Source organism: Rhinopithecus bieti, unplaced genomic scaffold (assembly GCF_001698545.2).
Source record: "Rhinopithecus bieti isolate Rb0 unplaced genomic scaffold, ASM169854v2 scaffold_76, whole genome shotgun sequence".
Taxonomy (NCBI): Eukaryota; Metazoa; Chordata; class Mammalia; order Primates; family Cercopithecidae; genus Rhinopithecus; species Rhinopithecus bieti.
The window spans coordinates 1,727,370-1,742,867 of NW_016803343.1; the positions used below are offsets into that span (position 1 = coordinate 1,727,370).

Sequence of the window (15,498 nt, forward strand, 5' to 3'; positions counted from 1 at the left end):
AAAAAAAAAAAAAAGGAAAAAAAAAAGATACTCTACTGAAGACTAACATGTAGTTTATACAGAATAAACTTTCTGGAAATTGATCTTTTCAGTAGTTCAGGTTATGTCTGAATGGACATGACTAATTCAGCTTAGTGTTTTAACTAAAGCTATGTTTGATTTTTAAATACTGTACACTTTAATAAATAAACCAAACAAAGCCTCAAGGTAGAACAGTCACTGCCAAGTATCGCCCAGTGTCCCTGCAGATGAGAGTTTAACAAATGTATTCCAGTGGTCTGCAGATTTTCCTCTACATACAGCATTTAAAAAACACATTAAAACAGACCAGTTTCCAGACTAAACTAATGAAGAAATTACAATTCAGTGCAAAATATTTTAGACTGCATTTCATTCTAGTTTTCCTCAGGTGAAGAAGTGGTTGCATATTAAAAATGTAACAAAAGCAGCTAATGCTTTCATAAAGAATATTACGTTAGGGATCCCACCCCACCCACCACCCCCCATCTCTGCCATATTTTGAAAACAAAATAACATTTCCTATAGCCAGCAACTTTTTTTTAATGTTACATATACTATTCTCAAGGCACATCTGATGATATATTTTATAACACAGTAGGTGTCAAAGTATGTTTAACATATGATTTCTTCAGGATCCCTCCCCTTTTTGAATTCCAAATGGAGGAACTGAAAGTGCGATGTAAAGACTGGCGATCCATATTCTATCTTTGGCAAGCTTGTACAAGCACTATTGTAAATGTAATGTAAAAGAACTGTAAACTAGGAACTTCTTCAGTTTATGAAACACCATTCAGGACTGCTGCTTCTTGAGTGTTTTCTTCTTTTAAGGTATTAATCTTTTCTTCTCCTGGAGTACGCTGTAGCTTAGAAATGTCATCGCCAGAAGCACTAGTTGGGCCGTTTATTGCCTTTTCTGAAGGACCATGCTCTTCAATCACATCTTTTGCCTGCCAAAGGGAGACAACTTTTTCAACTTCTTTATAAATGAAATCTATAGCTGAGGAGGAAAATAGCTACATAAACATTAATTAGCTAATGAAAATTTTCAGTTTCATATGCCACAATGGATCAAAGTATTAAAACGTCTATAAAATTCAAAACAAATACCAAAGTATTCCACTCTATGGGTCTTTCAACTTTGTATCTCTAGTACCTAGCAGTGCCCAAACCACACAAAACATCTGAACTAATGAAAACTGCACCTAATTTTAAAACACTGGAAAGCTCACCATGAAAATGACATAAACAGTTAATATTAAACATTTAAATAATCACCTACTTTACTCACCTTCTTTTGAAAAATCACATTTACATATCAAATACCGTAAAGCATTTAAAAGAACTAAAATTTAAAAGGTCTATATCCATCAATGAGAAGAGGTATATAGCCTATTGCTCCTGAATTAGGCAACAGTCTCTATGCCCAATATCTTTGGGCAGGTTGAATTTTATAAATGCTATTTGGAGCTCTAACTAAAAAGCATTTCAGGCTCAAGCATGCATATCTTTAGTTATCTGGGGCCAAGAACACATTCAAGAGTCTTTAAGTAAAATAGTATTGTCTATTTGTGGAAACAAGTGATCACACAGTAATAGTAGTAAAAAAATAAAGCTAAACCATACCAAAAATTAAAAAAAAAAAAACAAAAACCTACAGGTTAAATTCTCCTTACCATTTCTTTCTTGTTTTTAGCCAAAGTTTCCCTTGGGAGGTTTCTTTGTCTGCTCTGAGACTCAGCTCTAGAAATATAATCTGCAACTGTGACTGTTAAAGATGAGAAAAAAATTACAGGTGTTGAAAAAATATTTCTAAAGTTTATTTATGGATAAAGGGTAATTTCACTATTAAACTAGTGGTGGGTCACCCAGTGTCAAAATTTTCTTAAGCTGGGTATCACCTCCAACCAAAACAAAGCTTTAAAATCTGCCTGGGTTTTTTGTGCTGAAGAAAATTTCAAGCTTGAGATTGAGGAAATCTAAATTAAATTCCTCTTTCCCAAGAATCCAGCTATTTGCTTCTGGTTGACCCTAAGGTTGTGGAACAAAGTTAGAGAAACCCACAACCAGTAAAAGGAAATACAAATGCAGTGTTCTAAGCCCAGTGTTTACAACTGTCAGTGGGGGGAAATGGGGCAAATTTGATCCAAATCATAGTATAATATACTTAAATTTGAAAATTTCATCAGATACAAAAATATTTACTCAATTTTTTTTTTTAAAGCACAATTAAGATACCCAAGTGTGGTTTATCCTATGGCTTTGTTTCAACATTTCACACTAGAAACTATTCTGAGTGATTAAAATAAGAAACTACAAGCAAACTAAAGATGACAGACCACCACCCTAAAAATGTGGACATTGATCAGACTGGGAAAAGGTCCAGAGTGTATTCAGTGACACCCCTCCCACACCCCTTTGCCAATCTTGGTAGGGACTATCTTAAATGTGTATTTGCAAAGAAGTAGCAGCAGTGAATTAGGAAAAAGACTAAACGAAACTAACACCCTACCGTCAACCCAACTTCAACAAATTACCTATGTTCTACAGTATGTAGACTGACTCACTTTATACATCAACACTCAAGAACTGAAACTTAGGGCCGGGCATGGTGGCTCACAACTGTAAACCCAGCACTTTGGGAGGCAAGGTGGGTGGGTCACCTGAGGTCAGGAGTTCAAGACCAACATGGTGAAAACCCATCTACTAAAAATGCAAAATTAGCCAGGCGTGGTGGCACAGCCTGTAATTCCAGCTACCTAGGAGGCTGAGGAAACAGCACTGCTTGAACCTGGGAGGTGGAGGATGCAATGAGCTGAGATTGTGCCACTGCACTCCAGCCTGGGAAACGAGTGAAACTCTGTTTCAAAACAAAAAAAAAAGAATTGAAACTTAGAATTCACTGATTTTAAGAAATATCAAAAGAACTACCCTTTTTTCTTTCAAGTAATTATTTTCTATCACAAACTGTTTTAGAAAATCCCTGATATGTAAAAGCACAATATATATTTTAAATTATGGGAGCAAGTTAATTATGTAAAGAATGAAAACCGCAGTAAATTTTAAATTATTTATTTAAAGTCACAAGGTATGGGGAGAATTGGTACATAAAGTATAAATTCTATGAAAACAACTAAATCATTCTGGTATGATAAAAAGCTGGATAGTATTTACAATTCATGTTTCTTAATTATGAATTAACATGCTAACACTGTCATAAGATCCAAGAACTTCCTAGAACTATTATGTATATCTTTTAAAACCACAAAGGAACAACCTATTTCAGAACTTACATATATCATTTACTAGAAAACCACTAAAGATGTTTCAAATCTGAAACTACCTCTTTCCTTCCAAACTGTAAGAAACTCAGTACGCTCATCTCGAGGCTTTTTAAATTAAATTCATTGCTAATATATTTATAACTACATTAAAAAGAGTTTACAATATTGGGAAAAGGGCTATTGTCATAATCCACTTTATTATGTCTATATACATGGCAGCAAACCTATTACAAGAACAATTCTAGCCAGTGTGGGGAACAGCATAGCGAATGCACTGTTTCCAAGTTCGGCCCTCAGTGACACCTAAACATCTAACTGGAAACCCTGCTGCTAAATTACGTTGGTGCAAAAGTAATTGTGGTTTTCACCATTTTGGGATGGGTGCAAAAACTACACCAACCTAACACATGTTGAAACAATTCCTAGAACCTTTCATCCACTGTGTACAAAGAATAATATATTCTGATATAGTTTTCAACTAAATTAGCAAGCACTTAGCTGGGGTATCCCCTACCTAAATAAAAGGAAGCCAAAAGAAACCTCTGTTAATTCAAATAAAAACCTATTCATAGCCAGTCCTTACAATACAAAGCCCCTTAAAAATCCAATACAGATTAGTAACAGTATCTAGAAAAAATACAGACAATTTGTGTAATGACATGGACTCTAGAATTTCCTCTAAGGGATCCAAGTTAATCAACTGGACACCAGTGTGTATTGTCACATTCTAAGAATGGTAAAGAATATTCACTGCTTAATTTACACGAAGAGCAGCAAGAAATTTTGAGCAGATGAGATCAAATTAAATGAGTGTTTTAAAGAGAATGTTGATGTTAACTTTAGATGGAGGCTGCCTCCTAGAACTGCTACCAGGATCAAAGGTAACAATTTTGTGCTTGTTTCACCCACCCTATCTTTTGGGAGAAGGGGCAAGCTAGGAAATGCAAGAAGTTTTAAAAGAGGGAAGTAGTAATCCCAAAGAAGAAGTAGAACAGGAATAGATGCAGTATGGAACAAAAATCATTGTCAAACTGTTGAAGCCTCCAAACTACTCAAGTTGCAATTAATACCATACAGAAAATTTTGCCTCTTCTCCAACAAACCCCACTGTTACTCCTTTTATGCCTGCTGACTTGCTAATAAACCAGCATGTATCTAGTTAATAAATGCTATAATATATTGTTACATTCATACTGATAGCCTGAATTTTCTTGTTTACAGTAGGGCCAGAAAATGTATCACTGCTGTACCACCTTCAAAAAATGAAATAATCTCTTCATCTAAAACACTTCTTTTTTTTTGAGACAGGGTCACACTCTTGTCACCCAGGCTAGAGTGCAGTGGCACGATCACCCTTCGCTGCGGCCTCAACCTCCCAGGCTAAAGTGATTCTCCCGCCTCAGCCTCCAGAGTAGCTGGGACTACAGGTGCACACTAGCACATCCAGCTAATTTTTGTATTTTCTCTAGACAGGATCCCACTGCCCAAGCTGGTCTCAAACTCTTGAGCTCGAGCAATCCTGCCACCTGGCCTCCCAAAGTGCTGGGATTACAGGTATGAGCCACTGCGCTCAGCCCTAAAATATATTTCCAACATTAAAAGAGGGGAGGAAAGAAGGGGAAGGAAAACAAATATTTTCTGGACACTTTCAATTTTTTGACAATATTTAATTGCTCTAAAATTTTCCAACTATCTTTAAAACATGAACTTTTAGGGATGGAAACGAATTCTCTTAACCAGTTTTCCCAAATGTCTCTACAACCACTAAATTTAAAATGGTAAAGATGCCAGAATTTACATTCTTTATTTGGGGAAAACACATGAAAGAACTGATTTTGGAAAGAATGCAAAAACTGATTAGTTTGAAAGGGGTTTATTTCTGGTGCACACAATTGCTTCATTGTGAATATACATGTGATTCTCTGTACATAGGAAATGGAATTATGTTCAAAATAATAGACACAGCAAACAACTTTCTTTGAAGTTACTAAGAATTAATGACTACATAAAATAAACATTCTAAAAGTAAGTACTATTAATTTGAATAGTTAGTGGGTGTAAGGGAAAAGGCATCACACTACAATAAACAAACAAAAAACATAACATGCATTCCTCGTATTAGGTTAAAGACACCTTCAAATATTTTTCTCTTTTATACTTTTTTAAATTGTGGGTATTACAACTCCCACAAAAATGAGGTGCTGAATTCAGATACAGTAAGCAGGCACCATGCAAAAGCTGCCCAGTTTTGCCAATCAACCTCAATCACAATCTACAACATAGTCCCTGGGATGGCAGGCCCCATCTCAAGTGTGAAGAAACCGGCAAGTGAACAAAATGGTCTTCTGAACAGTATTTCCATGTAAACAATTAGGACACAACATTAGTTCAATTAGACAAGTTACTAACACACTGTGAAGGAAGAATGCATTTTCTTAATAGTAGTAGTCTTATTAGTTGAATAAACAATTTATGCAATGCAAATTTTGAATGTATATGCACACATGTGTACATGTAAGTATAATATATTTAGAAAGCAGACATATGACCTTTTTTTCATGCTTGTAACCTGATGTTGTCAACAGGTCCACTCAAGTTACCTGGCTGTCTATCTTCTGCCTGACCCCTGAAGCGACGCCTGCGGCTACGATTGCGTCGCTGGGGTTTTTTTTCACTATCATCTGTAATTGCAAAGTTTACCATGAACTATTCTGACAAAAACAAACAAACAAACAAAAAAACCAAAAAAACCTTTACTTCAAAGATTTAAAGGGTAAAATAAACTTTTAATTAAACACCAAAATAAAACAACAAATGTTTACTGACAGGAAATACATTTTGTGGCTTTCAGCATTCCAAATGGATTAAAATGGAATTATCATCTGGAAATTCAGAGGGTTTTAACTCACAGTAAAACTCTCAGACTTAAACTGCCATCATTCAGGGACACAGTTTTCCTCTCTAGTACAGTTTGGTTTATACCGAAGTTAATGACATTTTAGCCCTTGAAAATTAATGCCTACTCTTGATATATATACCTTTACCAGTGTCATTTATAATTATTTTAAAAGAGGTAAGATGAAAGCCTGATTTTAGCTTGGGGACAATAAAAGCACTAAGTACCTTGCCGTACTGATTTAATGGCATCAAAGGGCACTTTAACCCTCCAAGTTTCAAATAATTTGGCTATAACAAATCTGAGAACTAAACATTTAAGACAGACAAAAAGCTATCTACCTTGTTCAAAGTAAACACTAAGAAAAGTCCATTTTGAATTGCATACTTTCTTTGAAAAAAGCTTCATACACTAACAATAGTATACAATTTTATATATATATGTATATATATATATAATAGATTATTTATTTTCCCTAAGTGTCTTAACATACTAGCCATTTTCATTAACTGAAGCTGTATTCTTAGATCAGTCATTCCATCCCATCAGAACAGCATCTTCATCAGTCCTTCGCTACGAGACCGCTTCTACTGACGGTTAGTACTGTGATAGATTCGCTGGCATCAGTGTCTGCAGTCTGTATCTTGATTCTGGATATTATCAATGTAATGCTGTTGTGTATTTGCCTGATCTGTGATCTTTCAGTCACTATACATGTCAGAGGCAAGAAATACTCGTTTAAGAGAATTGAAATTATGAATGTTTGATCTATATTGAACTATATCAATTAATGATAAACTTCAATCTCCCCCAATAAAAATGCACTGTCTTCAAATAAAATGTTTTCAATATTATTTACCTGGAAAATAACAAAGATAATTAAATATGATAAAACTTTAAGTGGTTATGAAAAATTAAAGCAGAAAGTGAGCAGACATCTTGGCTTCCTAACATTTCCTGTGCCTTGTTTCTAAAATATACATTAGAAAATAGTGTATTACATGCTAATTCTGGCATTCACATTTCAAGATTATCCTGCCCAGAGGCTAGAAAAACAAAGGTGAAAAGAAATAATCGGCTGTTAAGAAATAATTATAAGAAAGAGCTTTTGTCCCCGTAACTGATTTCAAAATGACTGCAGCTTTCTTGTGTTGATGTTGATAGACTATTTCCCAAATAATACTCAATACCTACATTCCATGACATAATAGAAATCTGTAACTATGAACTGAAGCAATCAAAACAAGTTGAAACAAAGCAGCCAATTAAATAAGGTTGAACTTCTAACTGGTTATGAAAGGAAAATGTTGAAACGAATGCTGACTAGTACTCCATCTTTAGAAACAACGTGTGAAGGTTAGGTGAAGGTAGAAAAGGAAAAACTGTTATGGTATAATTCATAAGAAAAATACCCGTCTTACCTATGTGCATTTATTACCTCCAACAATCAAATTTATAGCAGAAATTCACCTAATTCTGATTTTTCCTAAGATTCCTTTGGTAACAGCTAGCAAGCTAACCATCTTTGCAAAAGACACTAAGCATATCCATTAATCATAAAACACTAGGTCAAGTACATTTATTTTTAAGTTCAATATACTGTAATTTTAATCATCTTGGTAACTGTACACAGTGTACTAAAATATAAAAGCTATTTTCCTGAAAGCCTGTAAGTTTATTAGGGCTCAAAGAATATTACTGTGGAAAGCGAAAAAATCTAAACAAACAAACAACAAGTTCCTAATTTTTGCCCTGATTTGTTCCAGTTTTTGTAATTTGTAAGCACAGTTGGCATCTTATTTAATGTATCTATACACACTCTCTATAATATTAAAATACTACGTAAGTTTTCATGGGTACAACATTAAGGAAAGTGTGGGTTTCTTAAAGTGGTATACCATAATGATATGTTAAAGTTATATCCTTAATAGTCTATGTATCCCTGGCAATTATCCCCCTAGCCCGTTATGCTAACCAAGAATATTCTGGAAACTCCTACAACTTAATGTAAAGCATAAAAAAATTTTAGAAGACAGAATTAAGTAAAATGTTTCTTACACCCTCAAATCTTTAGTCATCCAAACACTCCTTTACAGCACAATTCCTCAAACGATTAAAAAACTTAGTTAATTCCACAATTTTTCCCTGTTCCCAAAGTACTATATAGTATAGCTAAGAACGCTCTTCACTTAGTTTTCAATACTAAGTATAGAAAACTACTGACATCTCTCCGTGCATTAGAAATCTCTGGGTCTGTCTGGCAAACAAAAACACATAACCCAAAAATTCTAGGGAAAACAAAAAATTTCTAATTAAATAAGCCTCCCAAACCTGAAGAGATAAACATCTGACCCTCATAATATAAAGAAAAGCTGTCAACTAAAGTTGTGACCAGAATATTCTAAGTAAACCTTCACTGAGAAACACTCTACAAGGGCTTTTCCTGATACTCTATATGATCTACTACCTTCTCTAAGACAGTGAGTAGAAAGAGAAAATTCCAAAAATGGACGGCCCTGGGAGATGAACTAACTTGTGTAAAATTATACTGTTTACAAAGAAAGGATGCTGACAGAGTATAGAAAAGACTACCAGAACTGATGGAGGATTTGCCACCACGTGGTCCACCACGACCTCGACCCCCTGAAACACTTCTGCCTCTCCCTCCTGGGCGTCTCCTGCTGTCACGCTGATGTCGGCTGTCTCGATCATCTTCTCCTGCCAATGACCAATCACTCAGCTCGTCTTTACGCTCAGATTCCGTTTCAGAGGGGTTAGACAGCTCAGAATTTGTACCTTGGAAAAGAAAAGAACATAAACCAATTAATTAGATTTCTATAAAAAGAGGCTTTTAAAATGTTCAAAATTATTTCCTACAAATTGTTTAAATAAGCAATACTGTTTGGCTGCTTCAAAGAAAGATCCATGAAAGTTAAAATCAATCTGAAATGTACTAAGGAATAATCAAATATTATTATACTATTAATATAGTATAGTATCTATTACTTAATACAGATTAAAAAATAAACTGATGTGCAGAAGGCTGCTCACTTCTTCAAAACCAGCAGAAGAATCCCTCACTACAGTCTAAGATGGGCTATGTCATGTAATATAGTCAAAGGTGTGACCATCCCATCAGCAAAAAAGGACAATATCCAGGAAATATAAAGTCATGGAAGTTAAAAAAAAAAACTGATGTGCAGAAATGCAGTTAACAGAAAAATTACAGAAAATACACATAACATTAATTCCTGGGTTTTGGCACACACACAAAAAAAACACACAGAACGTCCATCATATATCAATATTAAAATGTACTTAACATGGATAGTCAAACGTTTCTGCTCATTTGGGTTTTAATAACCTAAATTATTCATACAATAAAAATAACTTCTATCCAATATTTGAGTAAATTAATCATATTTAGAAAAATGAATAGTTTAACTGTATAGTGTATTTCACCATCATTTCATTGATTCTAGGGTATACTTTTCACGTTAACATCTCTGAAATCAAGATATTTCTTATAATTGATGGCATCTTTATTACAAGCTTCCAGCTTATCATAATTTTTCCAGTAGGTTGTATATAAAATGATAGCATGCTTTACTAGCATCTTAAATTGTGGTTTCTGCCATTAAAATTACTTTTACTTTTTGCTTTTTTTACTTTTAATGGCAAAAACCGCAATTACTTTTGCACCAACCTAGTATGTGCAACAACTAAACAGAATTTAAGGTTTCTCTGAAACAGAAGGTCTCTCACCTGACAACAGAACTAAAGCCATGACCAGTGAGACAAATACTCAGCATGCCTTTAAAAGTTTACAGACCATTTCTAACACTGCAACTATTGTAATGGTGACCTTTCAAAAATTTATTTAAACACTACAAAGAGATCATCAGAAACCTACAGTATCATTTAATAATTACTGTAACTAAAGTGTCAGATACGTATGACTCAATCACTATCATATTCATTTCTACTTGTTAGTTCTGGGATGCCACTTCCTCTTTCCCTCTTATATGACCAAATATATCTCCTTCAGAGCCTAGTTCAATTTCTAACTCCAGACCATTGCAACTAAAACAGGTATCTCCCCATTTTTTGTTACCCTAAAATCGCCCCATATTTATCATAAGACTATGCCGTGTTATTTTTTCCTCCTTTGGAATTACTTCAAAATTGGTCTATGATAAAAGGGTGGAACTCCATCTTACATGTCCTCAAATGCCTAGCAGAGTGTATAACAATTTTCTCAACCAAATAATCTGCTACATTATTTTGAAGTTCATTTGCTAAATTCTCAGATAAGAGTGATGTCATGAAATACCTTGAAGTTCCCTATATTTAAACTCTGCAATCATTTGAGGAAAAAATGAGCTCTTCAGACATAAAAAGTTTTAAGTATTAAGGTGCAGGGAATAAAATGTAAAGTTTAATACATGAAGGTATATGTCTATATGTATATGAAGTTTTATACATGAAGGTGCCTACTCACTTCCTTTCTCCTTTAAAGGTAAGTCTAGGATGCCTACCTTTTCTCCACATGTTGTTAACAACAGATGTAACTAGTCAATTATAAAAACAAGTAAGTAGTTGGACATGTGTATTTTCAAAGAATACATCAAATTTCTATTACTCACTTTCAATTCTTTGTTGGGATTAGAATCTCGGGGAAGGGAATTAATCTCCCCTAACATTTATTTCACCAAATGACAAAAAGCACTTTATTAACATGATGTCATAAAAGTTGCAATGAAGGCAATTTATCTCTCCTTGAATAGTGAAAAACAAAACCTTTCAGAACGTTTAAGAACTTCCGAATTTATTTACACACATATACCCTATCCTATCTGAAACCATTGCCAAAATTCAGGACAAATAAAGAATACTTCATTTTGAAGACTCGCTCAAAAGTTCCTATTGAAGTATCCTTAGAAATCCAGAGTAGTATTTATCTAACCCCATGTCACAGCAAGTAAAGTCTTCCTTAAATTTAACCTACATATAGTATTCAAGATATTTAGAGGGAATGTCTAAATCATAGATTTCAGCAGGTAAAACAGATACTGAGGCCATAACCCCCAAAATTTTAATGAATTGGCTAGTGTTCAACATTATTCATATTAAATAATTCTTAATAATTCATATGAAATGTTTCTGTGATAGCAAAAAGGACTCTGCAAATGTGACTAAGGTTAAGGACCCTGAGATAGACTATCCTGGATTACCCAGGTGGGTCCAAACTAATCTCACTGGGTCTTTAAAAGTAGAGAAACTTTCTCAACTACCGAAAGGGGAATCCCACCAGACCTTCCAGAAAGAAACGGAGCCCAGCTGACAAGATTTTAGCCCAGTGAGACCCATGTCAGCCTTCTGGCCAACAGAACTATAAGGTAGTAAGTTTCTGTGGTTCAAGCCTCTAAGTTTGTGATAATTTATTACTGCAATTGAAAGCAAATACTCTAATGAAATCAGGGAAACCATTTATTCCAACCCCTTAATTTTGTAAAATACAAGTTGGGGGTTCAAAGTCTTTTTAAACAAGCTTTAAAAGTAACGACACCAGGCTAGGCATGGTGGCTCACACCCACAATCCCAGCACTTTGGGAGGCACGGTAGGCAGATCACCTGAGGTGGGGAGATTGAGACCAGCCTGACCAACATGGAGAAACCCTGTCTCTACTAAAAATACAAAATCAGCCGGGTGTGGTGGTGCATGCCTGTAATCCCCAGCTACTCAGGAGACTGAAGCAGGAGAATCACTTGAACCCAGGAGGCAGAGGTTGCGGTGAGCCGAGATCGCACCACTGCACTCCAGCCTGGGCAACAAGAGCGAAACTCTGTCTCAAAAAAAAAAAAAAAAGTAACAAAACATAATGACATCGTGTTTTAACCAATTTTAAAATCATATTTTCCCCTCAAACTTCTAAAATCACCTTATGAAGATGGTTTATATCATTTTCAGTGGTTGGTTGTGCTAAGCTTAATAACTAAAACTAATCACGTTTTATCAACTCCAAGAGGCCATCAATTTTAAGATATTATTTTATGTGTCATTAAAAAAGAAAATGCTGTTAAAGTTGTAAGATGTCCAATTTAACGCACATACCAACTTCGGAGATGTTACACTGGGAAATGTTTCTTATAGTTCCTATTAAACTGATAAAACTATAGTACTCATACTTTATATATATATATACATATATATATATAAAATCAACTAAAAGTCTCGCTCATATAAAGTATACATGAACATCTACAACCAAATTCAAATGGTTTTTCTTGCTTTTCCAAGCCCACTCAGATTTGATAACTATTTCAAGAAATAAAATGTTATTAATTCCGCTAAGATTCAGAGCTAAGAGTGCCATCTACTGAACAATTTGCACAGCTTTCTTGAATCCAGATGATGTTTCTCTACCTCTCACATAAATTATCTACTCTCAACAAAAGCATTTTGCCAGAGTAAGCTCTCAATAAGCAGACTTCCCACAAAAGCTAATAAAATTATTCAAAGAATTCATCATACTCATCATCCAATAAGTCTGATTATGCTAATAATGTATGGTTCAAAAATCAATGAGAATATATTTAATTTCTATGTGATTACTGGTTAACTTTTGCATTAAACATTTTCAGAAATATAATAACAGTTTGCAATTTTCATCCCTTTATATGCTGAACACTTCTTTATTAGAATTTTGCTATTTAGGTTTCAATATTGCATTAAATAAAAATATATATGTAAGACAATGAGAACATAAAGATATGATATTAAAGGGAAGGGACACAAACTTACAACTCTACAACAAATTGAAGATAGTTCAGGTTTAATATAACTTTGTCAGCATTACATGATCCTCCAATTAAGCAGGAAATTTGCATTTATTTCTATATTCCTTAAATGCCTTACATTTTGGAAAATGTTTTGTATTTCCTCAAAAGAGAGTAAGTATAGGAGTGAAGAAAAGAACAGGAAAAGAGAAAGAAAATGGGCGAAGGAAAAAAACAAATCAGGTCACTGCTAAGATCCAAGTCCAAATGTAGAAAAATGGAACAACTCCAAAGCTGAAGAAGAATAAGGGAGAATTTAGGATTAGAGAATTGTTGACTATCATCACTCCACTGTCCCCTTCCTACCTGGGTTATACCCAATCCTCACAGTGAAATGTATTTTAGAAAATGTTCATTTATGAAGTGTTAAACTAGATTCTGGCTTTCAGAGCCTTCATTTTAGTGAAATGTTGTTAAACAAAATAATTCCAGATGTGAGATGTTAATATATTCAAATATGCCAAATGAGTAAATATAATATTTTTTAAAAGCTAGTAAAGACTTGCTATATGTAACCTTGGCAGTGATTCGCATACTTTTCATTTTTTACTTGAAGAGGGTAGACAAAAGATGATTCCTAAAAGTATCACCACCATTACTAGGTATTTACTGGGAAATGTATAAAACTGTACTAGCAAAGTATTTGAAAAACAAGTTACATATGTATTCTTTGTAAATATAATGAACATGACAATGAACTACCAACTTAAAAACATGCTTTGCTTCATTACATAACTGCTTGGAAATTTTATATATTTTACTGTCATTTTAATGTATACCATCACTACTATTAAGACATGTACCAAACCTTCAAAACTACCTTCTACCCTCAAAGCCAAGATAATGAACTAATTATAAGAAAATGTGTTAGAGCACCTAAACTATAACTACTATCATTACTACTACAAAAAAAAAGTTTTTTTTACCATAACCGGAGGTGTAATTAGGGCCCCGACGACCTCTGCCTCTTCCACTATAAGACCTAGAACCTTGTACAGAAGAGACGGTACTTTCATCAGTGGCATATCCTTTCTCTTTTTCAGGCCCTCTGGTGGAAGAAGGTCTGAAACCCATACCAATCTGTCGTAGCTGTTCATCAATCTGTAGGCGTTCCATTCTTAGCTGTTCTACTTCCTACAATCAAAACAAAAAAACGAGTAAGTCTTCTTATATATAACTTTTTGTCTTCCTAAAGCCTAGAGCTAGAGCTGTACTCCTTACCAAAACTGTGACCTTAGGCAAGTAGATAGTAAAGAGCATTGTGTTCCTAGTCAACAGAATTGATGAGGTCATTTGCTGTTTCAGTTCAACATTTACTGAACGGCCTAGAGTGTGCCAAACATGCTGCTATAGGCATACAATATAAAAGACAACATGGACTCTCCCCAATCAAGGGGATGTTTAACAGCTTTAAAATAAGTTATTAAATAACTAACAATTATACAATATTACCAGATTTTGCCCTCAAGGAGTTAGAACTGCTGAATGAGATACAGGCAGCATCTATGAAAGGTACTATTAACAAGCTACTTTCCTATCAAAGTAGTGACACATGAGTTGTGACCTAGAAGGACTGCTAGACTTGGTCATTCAGAAATTGAGGTCATTACAAGATGCAAAGGTTAGATGTCTAGAGAAAATTCTTGGTTAAAAGATGAGTACTGAAAGATAAAGCATTGGCTTCAAAATGCCAGTTTTAATTGCGACTTTTCATATAAAGATGAATTTCAAAAGAAAAGAAATGACATTATCAGTGATCTCAAAATAGTAACAGCAGCAATGATACAACAGACTGGGAGGAAAACATACTAGAGGCAGAGAACAGGTGAGGATATTATTACACTTTAAAAAGAGAAACAGCAGGAATAAAAGGGAAAGAGCAGAAAATAAAATTAAAATATTTAATAATTTATGGGTCATATTTTTCTAAAAACCCTTGCTCTTTATGTATCAACTCAAATAGACTATTTTGTTAACAATGGTTACAAATTATCAAATAATGTCTATGGAGATGATGCAGATGATTTGCATAATGCCAAAGTTACCAAGGAATCCCAATGTCACTCCTGGTTCTGTACCCTATTTGTATGTAAAGTACCAAAGTAAAAACTAAATGGTTCCAGTATGAACATGCAGATAGATAAGTGATCTGAGAGTCAAATTGCATGAAGACAAAGGAAAGTAATCATTTCTTAAACAAGAAAGAAAGAAATATAAAAACTCAGAAAGGGCCGGGCGCGGTGGCTCAAGCCTGTAATCCCAGCACTTTGGGAGGCCGAGACGGGCGGATCACGAGGTCAGGAGATCGACACTCTCCTGGCTAACACGGTGAAACGCCGTCTCTACTAAAAAAAAAACTAGCCGGGCGAGGTGGCGGGCGCCTGTAGCCCCAGCTACTCGGGAGGCTGAGGCAGGAGAATGGCTTAAACCCGGGAGGCGGAGCTTGCAGTGAGCTGAGAT

The 15,498-nt window shown here is 34.7% G+C and overlaps 3 protein-coding genes across 6 annotated transcripts in view; 1 reads left to right on the forward strand and 2 right to left on the reverse strand.

Moving 5' to 3' along the window:
- Positions 1-5,976, forward strand: part of DNAJC19 (DnaJ heat shock protein family (Hsp40) member C19) — a 22,508-nt gene extending 16,532 nt beyond the window's left edge. The window contains exon 7 of one of the 2 annotated variants that reach the window (XM_017877052.1): positions 5,888-5,976. The gene's annotated coding sequence lies outside the window, so the exon portion shown is untranslated. Of the gene's footprint in view, positions 1-4,771; positions 4,791-5,887 lie in introns of those variants that run through there. The other variant, XM_017877053.1, reaches the window with a different exon arrangement.
- Positions 537-6,028, reverse strand: LOC108532802 (fragile X mental retardation syndrome-related protein 1-like). The gene is made up of 3 exons (XM_017877072.1): positions 5,903-6,028; positions 1,695-1,786; positions 537-968 (listed from the first exon to the last, which is right to left on the reverse strand). The coding sequence occupies exons 1-3, from the start codon at positions 6,003-6,005 to the stop codon at positions 798-800; spliced, it is 366 nt and encodes a 121-aa protein (XP_017732561.1). The 5' UTR covers positions 6,006-6,028; the 3' UTR covers positions 537-797.
- Positions 6,029-6,863: 835 nt separating this feature from the next.
- Positions 6,864-15,498, reverse strand: part of FXR1 (FMR1 autosomal homolog 1) — a 64,162-nt gene continuing 55,527 nt past the window's right edge. For 2 of the 3 annotated variants that reach the window (XM_017877017.1, XM_017877034.1), the window contains exons 12-13: positions 13,965-14,172; positions 6,864-8,994 (exon numbers count right to left, since the gene is read on the reverse strand). In XM_017877017.1, the coding sequence (XP_017732506.1) occupies positions 8,627-8,994; positions 13,965-14,172 (576 nt within the window). In that variant the 3' untranslated portion in view covers positions 6,864-8,626. The remainder of the gene's footprint in view (positions 8,995-13,964; positions 14,173-15,498) is intronic. The other variant, XM_017877024.1, reaches the window with a different exon arrangement.

Excerpts from the sequence above, each read along its gene's own strand:
- LOC108532802 (XM_017877072.1), bottom strand. The coding sequence starts at position 6,005 with ATGGTAAACTTTGCAATTACAGATGATAGTGAAAAAAAACCCCAGCGA. Across the intron at positions 1,787-5,902 it reads GGCAGAAGATAGACAGCCAG|TCACAGTTGCAGATTATATT; the intron begins GTAACTTGAGTG and ends CATCTTTAACAG. Across the intron at positions 969-1,694 it reads CTAAAAACAAGAAAGAAATG|GCAAAAGATGTGATTGAAGA; the intron begins GTAAGGAGAATT and ends TCCCTTTGGCAG.